We start from the raw sequence: 17,440 nt of genomic DNA, 5'->3' as shown, positions 1-17,440 counted from the left end.
CAATGCGCGCTTCATGATCTCCGTGAACTGAAGCGCGAGACCTGAAACAGCCACCGCATTCGAATTTGTTCGTTTTAAATTGGACATTTAAAGCTTTAGTCTACAGGGGTTATATCCTTTGTAGATTAACACTTTAAATGTCCAATTTAAAACGAACAAATTCGAATCGAAAGCCAATATCTTCTATGTTTATGTAGCTTAATTTCTCTCTAAATGTGCATCCGGAGATGGAGATATGTTTTTAGCCGAAAATCATTTAGAAAACAATATTTTATTAATAAACAATTAATGCCTCGTTATTTTATATTATTTTATTATCAGACACATTTATTATAGCCTATAAATCACCCATAAATCCCCTTATAGGCTGTAGTTACGGCTCTTCTCATTCAGCACTGCGGGGAAAATATCATTTCCAGGTTCTAATTTGGCCTCAGAAAACAAGTAAAACATATATATTTTTTTCATATTAATTTGTCAAATATTTTAAATGTTTAAGGGGCAAAAAAATCAAACAAATATCTGAAAATTCGTCGATATGTAGCTATATATAGCCTAACAATGCGCAACATTTGGGTCATATTATGTTATTATTATAACATAATAAATGTTATGCAATTTTAAACGGTTAATCGGTTAAACATGGACACCCCTATGTGCATCTTGCTTCAGATCATAACGTTCCATAACACCGATAAACTCCGCCTTTTACCTTGAGCACGCCTCTAGCCCGAGCTGGCCCCCTCTGGCCCAAGGTATTCGACGGGCCAGAAATCCTGGCCGTTGGCCCTGAGGAAGCCCCGATCAAGCCCCGGAAGTGACAGTGGAAACGCGACTGGCCCTGGCACGCACTAGCACGGCCCGGCCCTGGCCCGGCAGTGGAAACGCGGCTAATCTGGACTGTTTGGGGAGGCAGTCAACACTGTGATTGAAAAGTTTCGGGCCACAAAATCCCAGTCAGCTGCCCTCAGCAGTTTATGCCCAGGAGGGTTAGGGAATCCTCTAAACCGTCCCCGTCTCGACCCAGAGAACTTTCTTCTCATAGGCCGGATTTTGCCGCTTGGAGAAGTGACTCGGCTCATCCCCCACCTGCTATGTTTTGGGGAGCCCACGGTCCCCTGTTTCCCCACCAGCGACCTCATAAGCGTCTGGGCCTACATTCTAACTCTATATCCCATATTATATATCCTATAAGCGACTGAGTCATGTGGGCCTATATTCACTTGTGACATCATCTAATCTGAACTAATTTGAACTGCTTTTGTTTGATGATATTGAAAACTTGAAACCCTGACTTGTGATGCAGGCCACTAGTTGGACTGACAGACTTAACTTTACCTATTTATTTATGATTTCAGATCAACCTTTAATCTTAAATTCTAATTAGGGTTTATAACATACCACATGTGCCTGTGTTGTTTCTGAGTGCATAATATTTAAAATGGTTTAAAAGTCTAAATGGGCATTTTTACCTCAATGTTTTATAGTTTATAAATGGAGAAAAATCTCTAACCACGATCAAACCTTTATACATTTTTATACACTGTGCACAATGCAAAAATCATTTCAGTAAGAAAGCATGTGAAAGCACCTAACCGTAACCCAAATATATTTGCATTTTCATATAAAACTGTTTTATTTATTTTATGCGTGTGAAAAAGGAAAGGGAACTGGCTGCTTGTATTCGACTCACAATGTTTGTCGCAGGATAGTCGTCTTGTGCTGTTCCAAAATGTCTCATCATCTGCTGGATTTCATTAGCTGGCAAAAAAAAGGCAAGACCTGAAACCACTTTTAAGCACACCTCCCATGCTATTGGGTTATGTAAAAGTGTGTATTATGGTTTTTTTTAATAACCATCCATTTATTATTGATTCCTATACTTTATTTTACATGTTGTGGTTAGTACATGTACTGTATTTTTCTAACTTCACAAGTAACTGAAGTTGTGACAACAGAAACCAGACAATTAACTTATCCGGCGGCAGGGTTAAACACCCAGGTGAAGACCAGTCTAGACATAATGTAGTAGTTTAAAATGGTCTTGTTTATTGCAAGGACTGAATCAGCAGTTTTCTAGTTAGTTTTATGCCAAAATGGATGGTTATTTAAAATGTATTTGGCAAAATCAGTGATTCAAACTCACACTTTTTATGTAACATTTATTCAAACAGTCCACACATCACACAAATAAAGAGGTATTGAGTAAAATCGACTCACTCAGCAGTGTTATTCTCTGGATATTTGAACTTATATTGTGTGACAGCAAATTTGCATCAACTCCACTTGACCCAGACATGATGGAGATCACAGAATGAGTCACCAAACCTAGAAAGATCAGCGATCACATTCACATTCAGGGACACTATCACTTTTTCTGTAAATAAGAATATATATATTTTTATATGCAAATATTACATAATATTTTTTTTCACATATATTGTTTTTAAAAAAAATGCTTTGAGATTTCTGTCCTCCAATAACATTGAAATGTATGCTATAGTACATTCAAACAAGCGTAATGAAATGTAGAATTTTTCATAAGTGTCATACAATTATTTTGAGAGGTAAAAAGTAGTAGATGAGTTATAATCAGTCAGATTTAACCCTCATGAATATAATCAACTAATTTCAGGGCAGAAATAACCTTTCAATCAATCACTTCTTGGCAGATGAAATACTACATTATAATGGTTGCATTGGCCCTTAACATGTAATTTAATAGGTAAAAAGTACTGGGTGAGTGCTATTACCAAAGACATAAGCTGATGTTTATTTGTACGTTATGTCTGTTTGATCCACATAAAAAAGATTGTAGTTGTAAATATAATGGGTGATACATCTCTAAACGGATACTCCACTTTTTTGCAAATTGTCATTCTAAACAAAGAGAAAGAAGGTTGTAAAAAGATTGAAGATCATTTTCTTTTATCAAAAGGCCAAGAAGATCAACAACTCAAACATATTTTTGTAACAAATGCATTTTCATATTAACACTATTCAGGAAACAAGTTTAACTTGTTAGTTTCTGTCTGCAGTATTTTTAGGCTAACAATAAGCTTCACTGACCTTTTGAACCAGGGGTAAGATATTGCATATATAAATGGATTAATGCATGAATTAGTGTAAAATAAACACAGAAAAGCAGAGAAGTTCAAATATGACTTTTGAAATTGTTGGATATTAAGCATACTTATATACCAGGGAACCCAGCAAATGAAATACACAAAGACAATTGTGCTCAATGTTTTTGTTGCCTTCACCTCTGATTTCCTGGAGGATTTGAGATTTTTCTGAGAGACTCTTTTCTTTGCAAATTTGGAGATGGATTTTGCTTGTCTCAAGGCCACTGCGAGAATCCTTACATACAGGGTTATTATCACTATACACGGAGCAATGAAGCTCATTATCAAGTCGGCTAAACCAAAGGCGTTGCTGAAAGACACTGCACATTCTCTAAAACAGATCACAGTTGTTCCTGTCAGGGTTAAGTGTCCAAAATTCACTGGTACAAGATTATAAATGATGGTTCCAGTCCATCCTAAACTTATGCAGATCAGTGTTTTTCTCACTGTCATTTTGGACATATACAGGAGTGGATCACACACAGCAAAATAACGATCAAGAGCCACAAGAATGATGTTGACGAGGGACACGGACACAAAAAAGGACGTAATTACATTATAGATACCACAGTGCGACTTTCCCATATAAAAACAGGAGTTAATGCTTCTAACGCTTTCAACCGGCATCACACAAATTCCCAACAAGAAGTCAGATACGGCCAGTGAGAGGATGAGGAGGTTGGTCGGTGTGTGAAGCTGCTTGAAAACTGTTATAGAGATGATGACGAGTAGGTTTCCACACACCGTCAGCACAGAGATTGTAGATATGTACAAGAAAAAGAATACATTGACATAATTCAAATGAAAGTCCAGAGAGCAGCTTGTATTCCGGATGGGAAAGCACTGATGCTCAATATATTCCATGGAGAAAGTCTTCTTCACTGCCCATGTGATGCAGATCCAAAATCCTATGATGGTTGGACTGCCAGTTTGCTTATATAAGACAAATGACACGTTGTTTATGGGAGTGACCAATAATTGTAAGCATTAATACATCTATTTTTATGAATCCATCTTATATTGTGACATGTTGATTAACATCAATTGCAATTTAAATGAAATCCCCCTGTTTCACAGGCAAGGCTTTAAAGGTTCAACCAAAATTTTCTGATGAATTCAATTAAAGATATTTTAAAGAATGACAGTAACCAAACAGTTGATGGGCCTCATTGATTTCCATAGTATTTTTTTTCCCATACTATAAGTTAATTAGACCTATCAACTGTTGGTAACCCATATTACTTAAAATATCTACTTTTGTGTTCAGAAGAAGAACAAAACTCATTCAGGTTTGGAACAACTTGAGCATGAATAATTGATAACAAAATTTACATTTTTGGGTGAACTATCCCTTTAAGCTAGCCTGAGACAAAATGCATGTTTGAGCTAATTTAACTGAAAGAAGTGAAGGTAACTTACACTGATTTTAAAATAGGCTATGTTGGTGGCATTGTTTTGTCTTAAAGGGGTGGTTTACTGCTTTTTTTCTTTGCATGATTGTGTTTATGAAGGCATGATTGGCGTACACTTCGTGAAAGTACGGGGTGGTAAAGACACGCCAAACGGCAGGACGATGTACTGATAACTCTGACCCTTGAAGGCGAATCGCAAGAAAGGCCTGTGGTGGGGAATTATTTGAATCTGAAAATAAGCATCAGTTCCAGTGAGATAAACCAGACCCTCATGCGAATTTGCGCAAGGATTCGTCTGCTTTATTCAAGCGTCTGAGATCTAGGATGGGATTTTCATCGTAGTTTCGACCGCGTGGGGGTCTGAGAGCGAACTGCAGTGAATAGCCTCGCCTTATAGGCCTGCTAAATCGATAAGAGGTGAAGGTTTCACGCGTGTTGAGTCTCTTCTCATGGCAAAGGGATTTTAAATAAAATGCAATACATTTATCTTATATATTAACTCGTTATTTCATCTGACTCCATACTGTATATGAAAAGGTTTTTTCAATGATATCTGTGGATCATTAAATATACGTGAATGTTTGACTATTCCTTTTAACTCTTAGGAAAATAAAGTCAAAGTCTGTTAGAATAAACGAATATAACAATTTATTATGTCAGGTAAATGTATTATTACAATTTCATAATCGACTTAAAGGGTTAGTTTACCCAAATATGAAAATTAAGTCATTAATTACTCACCCCCATGCTGTACCGACCCCGTAAGACCTTCGTTCATCTTCGGAACACAAATGAAGATATTTTTGATTAAATTTGAGAGCTGTATAACTACCACATTGGCTGCCTAAGGGACTGGCTCTTGACGGCCCAGAAAGTCAATGAAGAAAATGTTTAAATATTCCATGTGACTACCGTGGCTCAACTATACGTTTATCAAGCGACAAGAATACTTTTTGTGCGAAAAAACAAACAAAAATCACGACTTTATTCGACTATTCCTTTTCTTCCTTGTTGGCCTGAAACGAGACTTACTTAGATTTCCACGACGCATGCGCGAGAACTGAACTGAAGTAGTTGAAGGAGATCACAATTCTCGCTCATGCGTCGTGGAAATCTAAGGAAGTCTCGTTTCAGGCCAACAAGGAAGCCCAAGACTAAAGCCCAGACTTCGTGTGGAGAGTGCCCAAACCCCAAGGGGACATGGTTGAACTTGCTGCTGGTATGCCAAAGCAATGGCATCCACTATCCAGTAAGAAAACCTTTGCTTGTAATGAGCCTTTCCCTTCAGCTTCCCACCATAACAGACAAAGAGCTGGTCTGAGGTTCTGAAAGACTGTATTCTATCTATGTAGGCACGGAGGGCACGTACTGGACAGAGCAGTGCCAAGGCTGGGTCTGCCTCCTCCAGGGGCAGCACTTTCAGGTCTAACATAAGATCTTGAAAGGGAGTAGTGGGAACCTTGGGCACGTATCCAGGCTGGGGTCTCAGGATCATGTGAGAATTAGCCGGCCCGAATTCCAGGCACCCTTCATCAAACGAAAATGCCTGCATGTCCCCTACCCTCTTGATGGAGGCCAATGCAACCAGGAGTGCTGTCTTCATAGACAGGAACCTAAGCTCAACTGATTGCAAATGCTCAAAGGGAGCTCTCTGCAGGGCAGATAAGATCACTGCAAGGTCCCAAGAGGGTACGAGGGGAGCGCGAGGAGGATTTAATTTCCTGGCCCCCCTACAGGAACCTGATGACCAGGTTGTGCCGACCAACTGTTTTCGACTTCAGGAGGTCATGGTGCAGAGATAGCAGCCACGTAAACCTTGAGGGTGGAAGGAGACAGCCTTCGTTCCAACCCTTCTTGGATGAAGGAGAGCATCTGGCTTTTTCTGGGGTCTTCTCGGCCAGAAGAACACCAGGTGGCGAAGAGGTCTCTGAGAAAGGAGGACCTTCCTCAGAGGAATTGGCCAGGGAGGGGCTGTCGCAAGGAGTACCAGTTCAGAGAACCAAGTCTGGTTGGGCCAGTTAGGCGCAACCAAAATGACTTGCTCCTTGTTCTCCCTGATCTTGCACAGTGCGCCAGTGCATCCGTGGTGAGGGTCCCCTTGGTCAGGGAGTAAAACCGGCGGCAATGGGAAGAGTAATGGGAGGCAAACAGATCTACCTGTGCGTCGCTGAACTGCCCCCAAATCAGCTGAGCCGATTGCACTACTCTATGCACTATATTACATATTCATTATATTTTTATTTAACCATTCTTTACTATTTAATATATGTTTGAGTAAATCCGTACTCACTGTACCAACTGACAGGGTTCCCATTCGAGAACGGTCACTTTGTATTTGTAGCTAATACGCAGTGGGGAAGCTCCTTTTCCTCAAAATATTGGAGCTTTAATTTAAAACGCAGTGCAGCTGCACAGTGAAACCCAGCAGAGTGTCTAGCTCGCTTATTGGCTGCGCAATACAACTGCACATCCAATGGCCGAGCACCTCTGAACGTGCGACCGATCGACTGACTTGGCGCTGAATACGTCAGAGCGCACCTAACTGGCCTTAGCCTATAAATATCGCTCATTTCGGCCAAAATACCAGATTTACTCAACTTTAGCAACACTACTTCCATTGAAGCACCAGCAAAATAGCTGTATGATATGACATGGCTCAACTGCAGATTTTTTATACATCATTATACTTTGTAATCCAAAGCAGCCAAGTTCACATTTTTCTGTTCACAGAATTAGCCATCATTGAGGTACATCGTCAATCTGAAAATATTGTGTTTATATCGCTTTAAGAAATGCGCATGCATGATCGTTTTTTTCATGCTGCACGAAACGGGAGGGAGGGGCGAGCTAACTTGGTTTGTTTGGGATCTCGCTTCAAACACACAAACAGAAATGACGTTACCCACAATCACTGATACAACCTTTAAGTGTTTGAAATAAAGTCTGTGGTGAACACAAACAAATTTTTTGCACATTTTAATCTATGATAAAAAATACATCAGTAATACTATCTAGGGATTCAAAAAAAAAGCTGTTACTTGTCGTGTAAAAGGTGGTTTGCAACAAGAGTCTAAACAAGTGGTTGTGAGGGCATTAAACGTCATCAGGCCCAACAGGAAAACAAGTATAATCATGCTTTTGCAAACTGTTATAACTCTATGAACCTATATTACTCTAGTCACGTGCCTGTGTTAGTCTCATTTAGCCGTTTAGGTTTTGACTTCTGCGGACTATATTTGCACTTCAAAATTCATAAAAGTTGTTCATTTGTTAAGATTACTGAAATTAACAAACCATTTAAGAATCATAAACTTTTGTTTGCCACAAAGCTTATTTTCTGCAATAATTCAAAAGCCAAGGCAAAAAAATCCTATAGGGTTTTTGTTGAGGGAACCAGGGTGATGCAAACTTCTGGGTTGGCCTACAAAAAAACATCATTACAACAGTACTCTATACACATACTGTTTATAAATGTGTAAGGATTTCCTCATTTTTGCTTCTACAGGCCTAGAAAACGAGAGGGCCGTTTTTGGGCCTGGTATTTATGTACAGTATGTTTATGTTTAAAATAGTCACGTCTGCTTCACAATGTACTAAACTAAGATGGATGGACTGCTTTTGCTTCTTTTTTTTTGAATTCTTATATTGGCCACTGTTTTGATCTTTTTAACAGGTAAAACGCATTTTACACTGTTCCTCACTGACGTCAGATTGCAATAAAAAAAAAGTCAAACATTGGAAAACATCAAAACATTGATATAAGACAAGTTTGGTTAAAAGAGTCTGTTATAATGAAAAAATGGGGTTTTCTAAACCATTGATAGAAAAGGCCATATATGATGAGGCTTATGTTTGAGTTAATATGACGTAACCAGAAAATCACTTCAAAAAGTTGATGTAGGGATCAATCATAGAGTTATTAAAAAACGGCAGCCGGCAAATAATAAAGGCACCCACGACCACACCCACAACGAGAGTTTTTGCTGCTTTACACTCATTTTCATAATGGTTTGCCTGGCCGATTGTTCTTACATGTTTTACATTTGCAACTATAAAAATACTTACAGTTCAACCATGACAGAACAAGGTAAGAAAAAAGTTTTTAATATGTCTAAAACTGACCACAGTTTACTGAAAAGTAGACTGCAACTTCTTATAGAGTATCTTGATTTAATGCAATGTGTTTTTAATGTCATGCATAACACACAATAATACACTGCAAGTGTGCCAAAGATCTGACTTTAGATCACCCTTTAATTTATCACAGATTAAACACCTGATTTTACAATGCACTTTATGTGATCTGCAAAAGGATGCATGTGCTGCATAGTGAGATTAGAAATACAATCAAACTGTGAAAACAGTGATATCACACGAGTTTGGTTCAAATATTCTCATTGTTATAATGAGAACAAGGGTTTTTCTAAACCATGGATAGAAAAGGCCGTATATAATGGGGTTTATGGTTGAGTTAATGTAACCTAACCAGACAAACGCTTCAAAAAGAGCAACTGGGGTGGAAAAGTTGATGTAGGGATCAATCATAGAGTTAATAAAAAACGGCAGCCAGCAAATAATAAAGGCACCCACGACCACACCGAGAGTTTTTGCTGCTTTGCGCTCAGATCGTCGAGAGCTCTTAAACGTTGTCTCATTTTCATGCTGGTTTGCATCACCGATAGTTCTAATGTGCTTTCTTGCAATTACGAAAATTCTTGCATACAGTCCAACCATGACAGAACAAGGCAAGAAAAAAGTTAGTAACGTGTCCAAAACAGACCACAATGCATTGAAAAACAGAATGCAACTTCCCAAACAGTATGTGGATTCAATAAATTCCTCCATTCCTTCCACATTAGCTTTTGAGTACAATAAACCATATGAATATAATGCAGCCATGCTCCAACTTATCAGCACCATGACCCATGCAACAGATATGGTTATTCTCCTAGGGTATTGAAGAGGATAACACACAGCCTGATGTCGATCAATAGCAATAAAAATTAGATGAAAAATAGACACAGATGTGAGAAATAAGTCAAAAGTGGAGTGGAGCAAACAGAAAGCATCCCCATAGTACCAGCAACCATCGGCAGAACGGATCATACTGAAAGGCATGACCACCAGTCCAAGCAGCAGGTCCGCGAGAGCCAGAGACATCACCAGGATATTAGTGGGAGTCTGGAGCTGTTTGAAGTGCGCTATGGAGATGATGACCACAGAATTTCCAAGAATAGTCACAGTCATCGCCAACACCAATATGAGATACAACACAGTCTGAGTGGACACATGGTGTGTGCCTTTAAGACAAGAGTTGTTCACTGCAGGAAAACAAAACTCAGTGGGATCGTATTCTTGTGAAGATAAATCCATCCTGCCTGTCTCAGAAAACAAGAACAGATCAAATTTTTGTTTAGTCCAACCAAAGTTGAATTTAGTCTAGTTAGGGCTTTAAATACTCTTCATGTTCTTATCTGACCCTCCCACATCATCTCAGGGCAACAAATGACAATCAAGCACTCATTAAAAATTAAGAGTAAAAAAAAAAATACAGACTGAAATCACATTATTTAAAATTTCTGTTTTGTACATTACTTAATAATCATTCATCTTGCTACATAAAAATATAAATATTTCAAATAAAATTGTGTAAATGGCAAGAGAATTGAAAGCTTTACCATTTATCTGATGACAAATCTAAAAAATATCGGGAATTAATGAGCAACGTTAGCAGCCAATTGTCACCATTCCCTGATGCTGCGTCCAAATTCAGAGATTGCATCCTTCAAATGCGGCCTTCGTTTCCACTGAAATTAAGGATAACAGATGTAACCTTCGAGGCCTTGCCTACCCCAGAATTCACTGTGTGCCAGTGACGACAGGATTTTATTTTTGAGAGAAATTTGCCGAAAAAAACTTTTAAACGAAAGTATTGGGTTTTAACTTACTCAAATATCTAATGATGCAAATTTGAAAAAATGCATTTGGCTTTGAAGTCCGTGTCCTTCGAAGGATGCAGCCTCTGAATTGGGATGCAGCTTATATCTCTGTTTCATGCACTCTTATTTAGATGATCTTTTGTCTTGTGCCAATGTTGAGTTGTATTTACTTCCTGTTGCCCTTGGCTGAATCCAAAGTCGCCCCCTAAACCCTCAATCACTATTCCCTACATTAGTCATTAATGACTACAGTAGTTCATCATTTATTGCTGGAGTGGCTGATGAGGAACTCGACGCTCCTACAGTAAACGCCACGAAGTCTTGTCTCTTCACGACATGGCCGACACGCCAGAGTCTTGTCTCTTTACGACATGGCCGTCACGCCAGAGTCTCGTCTCTTCACGACATGGCCGTCACGGCAGAGTCTCGGCTCTTCACGACATGGCCGACACACCAGAGTCTTGTCTCTTTACGACATGGCAGTCACGCCAGGGTCTTGTCTCTCACGACATGGCCGTCACGCCAGAGTCTTGTCTCTTCACGACATGGCCGTCACGGTAGAGTCTTGTCTCTTTACGACATGGCCGTCACGCCACGGAGTCTTGTCTCTTCACGACATGGCCGTCACGCCAGATTCTTGTCTCTTCACGACATGGCCGACACGCCAGGGTCTTGTCTCTCACGACATGGCCGTCACGCCAGAGTCTTGTCTCTTCACGACATGGCCGACACACCAGAGTCTTGTCTCTCACGACATGGCCGTCACGCCAGAGTCTTGTCTCTTCACGACATGGCCATCACGCCAGAGTCTTGTCTGTCTCTTCACGACATGGCCGACACGCCAGAGTCTTGTCTCTTCACGACATGGCCGTCACGGCAGGGTCTTGTCTTTTCACGACATGGCCGTCACGGCAGGGTCTTGTCTTTTCACGACATGGCCGTCACGCCAGGGTCTTGTCTCTTCACGACATGGCCGACACGCCAGAGTCTTGTCTCTCACGACATGGCCGTCACGCCAGAGTCTTGCCTCTTCACGACATGGCCGACACGCCAGAGTCTTGTCTCTTTACGACATGGCCGTCACGCCACGGAGTCTTGTCTCTTCACGACATGGCCGTCACGCCAGAGTCTTGCCTCTTCACGACATGGCTGTCACGGCAGAGTCTTGTCTCTACACGACATGGCCGTCACGGCAGAGTCTTGCCTCTTCACGACATGGCCGACACGCCAGAGTCTTGTCTCTCACGACATGGCCGTCACGCCAGAGTCTTGCCTCTTCACGACATGGCTGTCACGGCAGAGTCTTGCCTCTTCACGACATGGCCGACACGCCAGGGTCTTGTCTCTTCACGACATGGCCGTCACGCCAGAGTCTTGCCTCTTCACGACATGGCCGACACGCCAGAGTCTTGTCTCTTTACGACATGGCCGTCACGCCACGGAGTCTTGTCTCTTCACGACATGGCCGTCACGCCAGAGTCTTGTCTCTTCACGACATGGCCGTCACGCCAGAGTCTTGTCTCTTCACGACATGGCCGTCACGGCAGAGTCTTGCCTCTTCACGACATGGCCGTCACGCCAGAGTCTTGTCTCTTCACGACATGGCCGACACGCCAGAGTCTTGTCTCTTTACGACATGGCCGTCACGCCACGGAGTCTTGTCTCTTCACGACATGGCCGTCACGCCAGAGTCTTGTCTCTTCACGACATGGCCGTCACGCCAGAGTCTTGTCTCTTCACGACATGGCCGACACGCCAGAGTCTTGTCTCTTCACGACATGGCCGTCACGGCAGAGTCTTGTCTCTTCACAACATGGCCGTCACGGCAGAGTCTTGTCTCTACACGACATGGCCGTCACGGCAGAGTCTTGTCTCTTCACGACATGGCCGACACGCCAGAGTCTTGTCTCTTCACAACATGGCCGTCACGGCAGAGTCTTGTCTCTTCACGACATGGCTGTCACGGCAGAGTCTTGCCTCTTCACGACATGGCCATCACGGCAGGGTCTTGTCTCTTCACGACATGGCCGTCACGGCAGAGTCTTGCCTCTTCACGACATGGCCGTCACGGCAGAGTCTTGTCTCTTCACGACATGGCTGTCACGGCAGAGTCTTGCCTCTTCACGACATGGCCGTCACGGCAGAGTCTTGTCTCTTCACGACATGGCCATCACGGCAGGGTCTTGTCTCTTCACGACATGGCCGTCACGGCAGAGTCTTGCCTCTTCACGACATGGCCGTCACGGCAGAGTCTTGTCTCTTCACGACATGGCCGTCACGGCAGAGTCTTGCCTCTTCACGACATGGCCGTCACGGCAGAGTCTTGCCTCTTCACGACATGGCCGTCACGGCAGAGTCTTGTCTCTTCACGACATGGCCGTCACGGCAGAGTCTTGCCTCTTCACGACATGGCCGTCACGCCAGAGTCTTGTCTCTTCACGACATGGCCGTCACGGCAGAGTCTTGCCTCTTCACGACATGGCCGTCACGCCAGAGTCTTGTCTCTTCACGACATGGCCGACACGCCAGAGTCTTGTCTCTTCACGACATGGCCGTCACGGCAGAGTCTTGCCTCTTCACGACATGGCCGTCACGCCAGAGTCTTGTCTCTTCACGACATGGCCGTCACGGCAGAGTCTTGCCTCTTCACGACATGGCCGTCACGCCAGAGTCTTGTCTCTTCACGACATGGCCGACACGCCAGAGTCTTGTCTCTTCACGACATGGCCGTCACGGCAGAGTCTTGCCTCTTCACGACATGGCCGTCACGCCAGAGTCTTGTCTCTTCACAACATGGCCGTCACGGCAGAGTCTTGTCTCTACACGACATGGCCGTCACGGCAGAGTCTTGTCTCTTCACGACATGGCCGACACGCCAGAGTCTTGTCTCTTCACAACATGGCCGTCACGGCAGAGTCTTGTCTCTTCACGACATGGCTGTCACGGCAGAGTCTTGCCTCTTCACGACATGGCCGTCACGGCAGGGTCTTGTCTCTTCACGACATGGCTGTCACGGCAGAGTCTTGCCTCTTCACAACATGGCCGTCACGGCAGAGTCTTGTCTCTTCACGACATGGCCGACACGCCAGAGTCTTGTCTCTTCACGACATGGCCGTCACGGCAGAGTCTTGCCTCTTCACGACATGGCTGTCACGCCAGAGTCTTGTCTCTTCACGACATGGCCGTCACGGCAGAGTCTTGTCTCTTCACAACATGGCCGTCACGGCAGAGTCTTGTCTCTACACGACATGGCCGTCACGGCAGAGTCTTGTCTCTTCACGACATGGCCGACACGCCAGAGTCTTGTCTCTTCATGACATGGCTGTCACGGCAGAGTCTTGCCTCTTCACGACATGGCCATCACGGCAGAGTCTTGCCTCTTCACGACATGGCCGTCACGGCAGAGTCTTGTCTCTTCACGACATGGCTGTCACGGCAGAGTCTTGCCTCTTCACGACATGGCCATCACGGCAGGGTCTTGTCTCTTCACGACATGGCTGCCGCGCCAGAGTCTCGTCTCGTCATGATATGAACTTTCTGTCAGCCTAGTCACTGCCAAAAAAGTCAAATTTGAACTCTCTACCAGCCCTGTTATGGCCAAGGAGGCCATCAATGAACTCTCTGCCTGTCCAGAATCGGCCAAGGAGGCTATTCTTGAACCCTTTATCTGCCCAGTCACAGCCACGGAAGACGATTCTGAACTTTCTGAGCTCCCTGTTATGGCCATTGAGGCTGTAAATAATCTCACTATGCTCCGCTTCAGTTTTGCCACGGTATCCAGCATGGATCAGTACCGATTTGGTCCACTGTTTTCAGGACCACTGGCTCCCCTGGGTCTTCAGCTTCGCCTGCTCCACCATAGGGGTCTTCAGTCCCATGTGCTCTGTTGTAGTGGTCTTCGTCTCCATCTGTCAGTGTAGTCAGTGTGTAACACATGTGGGCTACTTCTGGCCAGCCAAATTACTGCCATTGAGATGAACAAGGTTTAGGACAAGTATTGACAATTCCACGATTTGATTCAATCTTTATCAAAAAGCTTGGGATTTAATCAGATTCTAAACTATTTGATTTGATATCAATTCCTTTGGAAATATATCGGGTATAGTCCTTGTCAATTTTTTTTTGAACTTGTGTAAACAGTCACAGAACCTGTGGGCAGCCATTCACTACGGCCCCCGGGGAGCAGCTGGGGGATAGGTGCCTCGCTCAAGGGCACCTCAGTCATTTCCTGCAGGTATTTAGAATCAAACCCCTTAACCTTTGGGTTACAAGTCCAACCCTCTAACCATAAGGCCACAACTGAAGAACAAGGTAAATTCAAATATAATGAACACAAAACACTCCTCTCTGGAGTTTATTTAGCTGACTATTAAGCTATGTACATTGAATGGTTTTTCTGAGAAAACTTAACAGTGACATGTTTACATGCTATTTTTTACGTCTTTCCACAGTCGAAACATTGCTTGAGCGATTATACTGTATGAGGCATGAATCATTTTGGTTAGTTAGTAGCCTACTCTTTCAACATACCTTCTGATGTTCATTCATGTCATTTAATATTATTATTATTATTATTATTTTTCATAATTCGGGATGCAATTTGTCATACATAAAAGAGTGGTTCAGGCATGACATAATTTAAAAACATTTTTTTGAATGGGTTGTTGTTGAAATGTGCTTGAAATAAGGTATTTGGCAAACACAAGAACATTTGTTCTTGTTTTATTCCACAAATAAATAAAATAAATAAAAAATAAAAATCATCAGTAATACCCTCTTATGTGTTTTTTATTTATTTATTGTTACTTGCCTTGTAAAAGGTGGTTGCTAACAAATGGGACTAATGTGTCTAAATAGGACTATACTCCACTTGCACTATTATGACTCTAAATTTCAGGGAACATTTTTTAAACAAAGACTGAATGAGTAACTTGTCGGAAGCTTAGTGGTGATGATTTTGAAGTCATGCGACCATGGTTTGTTTATAGTCTATGTTTAGGTTTTGACTTCTGCTGGCTGTCTTTACACTTGAAAAGTTGGGTTCATTTGTAAAGATTATCATGACGAACAAAATATGTGAGAATCATAAACTTTTGTTAGTTACAGAGCTTATTGTCTGCAAAGAATCCTATTGTGTTTTTGTTGAGGGGACCTGGGTGATGTGGACCAGGGTGATTGGCCTACAAAAATGCATATACTGCAGCACTCGGTACACATACTGTTTAAGTGAGTGAGGATTTCCTAATTTTTCTCCTCATGTCCAACTTATTGAGTGGGCAGTTTTTGGACCTGTTATTTATATGCTTATGTTTAAAATACAGTCATGCCTGTTTCACAATCACAACATACTGAACTAAGATGGATGCCTTTACTTTTTTCCCCTCAAAAAGTTTTCATTTTTATATAGGCTTATCTTTTTCACAGATAAAACACATGGGATTTTACACTGTTCTTTATTTGTGTGAGGTTAGATCGCAATGAAATAAAGTCAAACGGTGAAAACAGTGATATCAGACGAGTTTGGTTCAAATATTCTCATTGTTATAATGAGAGAAAGGGTTTTTCTAAACCATGGGTAGAAAAAGCCATATATAATGGGGTTAATGGTTGAGTTAATGTAACCTAACCAGACAAACACTTCAAAAAGAGCAACTGGGGTGGAAAAATTAATGTAGGGATCCATCATAGAGTTAATAAAAAACGGCAGCCAGCAAATAATAAAGGCACCCACGACCACACCGAGAGTTTTTGCTGCTTTGCGCTCAGATCGTCGAGAGCTCTTAAACACATTCTCTTTTTCATGATGGTTTGCATCACCGATAGTTCTTACATGTTTTTTTGCAACTACAAAAATCCTCACATAAAATCCAACCATGACAGAACAAGGCAAGAAAAAAGTAAGTAATGTGTCTAAAACTGACCACAATTTACTGAAAAGTAGACTGCAACTTCCTATACAGTATCTTGATTTAATATATTCCTCCAGTCCTTCCACATTTGCTTTTGAGTACAATAAACCGTATGAATATAATCCAACCATGATCCAACTTATCAGCACCATGACCCATGCAACAGATATGGTTATTCTCGTTGGGTATTGAAGAGGATAACACACAGCCTGATGTCGATCAATAGCAATACAAACAAGATGCAAAATAGACACAGATGTGAGAAATAAGTCAAAAGTGGAGTGGAGCAAACAGAAAGCATCTCCATAGTACCAGCAACCATCGGCAGAACGGATCATACTGAAAGGCATGACCACCAGTCCGAGCAGCAGATCCGCAAGAGCCAGAGACATCACCAGGATATTAGTGGGAGTCTGGAGCTGTTTGAAGTGCGCTATGGAGATGATGACCACCGAATTTCCAAGAATAGTCACAGTCATCGCCAACACTAATATGAGATACAACACAGTCTGAGTGGACACATGGTGTGTGCCTTTAAGACAAGAGTTGTTCACTGCAGGAAAACAAAACTCAGTGGGATCGTATTCTTGTGAAGATAAATCCATCCTGCCTGTCATGTTTTCTTAGTCTACGAAAACAAGAATCTAGTACATTCTGCTTTAGCTGGACTGGTTAGTCCTTTAAATACTCTTCATGCTCTTCTCTGGCCCTCCCATATTATCACAAGACAACAAATGACAATTAAGAACTCTACTCTGAAATTACATCATTTAAATTTTCTGTTTGTCTACTAACATAGTGTCTATGACGTCATTTTGACGTCTTCACTGATTTTTAAGTCCAAAGTGACCAGAGCCAACCGTCGTCATCTTGCCAGTGCGTCACCACGCCTCATTTCCGAATAACCAAAACTGGGCAAAAAAGCCACGATTAGTTGAGGTGAAGTGACGCTAACAGACAGACAAACGGCTAGTAGTGACAGTAGCAGCAATCCACCTGTCACTCAAGTGGCCACGCCCCTTAATTATGCTGAACTTTAAGGCTTAATACAATTT

At 42.2% G+C, this 17,440-nt stretch overlaps 3 protein-coding genes across 3 annotated transcripts; all 3 read right to left on the bottom strand.

Annotated features, from left to right (window-relative positions):
* Positions 1-2,923: 2,923 nt before the first annotated feature.
* Positions 2,924-4,030, bottom strand: LOC120460217 (trace amine-associated receptor 13c-like). Its single transcript, XM_039647879.2, has one exon. It carries the CDS (start codon positions 3,987-3,989, stop codon positions 2,997-2,999), a length of 993 nt encoding a protein of 330 aa, XP_039503813.2. The 5' UTR covers positions 3,990-4,030; the 3' UTR covers positions 2,924-2,996.
* A 4,854-nt stretch (positions 4,031-8,884) lies between these two features.
* On the bottom strand, positions 8,885-9,913 carry LOC120460178 (trace amine-associated receptor 13c). Its single transcript, XM_039647833.2, has one exon. It carries the CDS (start codon positions 9,908-9,910, stop codon positions 8,885-8,887), a length of 1,026 nt encoding a protein of 341 aa, XP_039503767.2. The 5' UTR covers positions 9,911-9,913.
* A 6,051-nt stretch (positions 9,914-15,964) lies between these two features.
* On the bottom strand, positions 15,965-17,002 carry LOC120460184 (trace amine-associated receptor 13c-like). Its single transcript, XM_039647843.2, has one exon. The coding sequence runs from the start codon at positions 17,000-17,002 to the stop codon at positions 15,965-15,967; it is 1,038 nt and encodes a 345-aa protein (XP_039503777.2).
* Between the last annotated feature and the right edge of the window lie 438 nt (positions 17,003-17,440).

Source organism: Pimephales promelas, chromosome 13, assembly GCF_988280905.1.
Source record: "Pimephales promelas chromosome 13, fPimPro1.hap1.1, whole genome shotgun sequence".
Classification (NCBI taxonomy): Eukaryota; Metazoa; Chordata; class Actinopteri; order Cypriniformes; family Leuciscidae; genus Pimephales; species Pimephales promelas.
The sequence above is the reverse complement of the archived record's forward strand: the minus strand, read 5'-3'. Positions and strand labels throughout refer to the sequence as shown.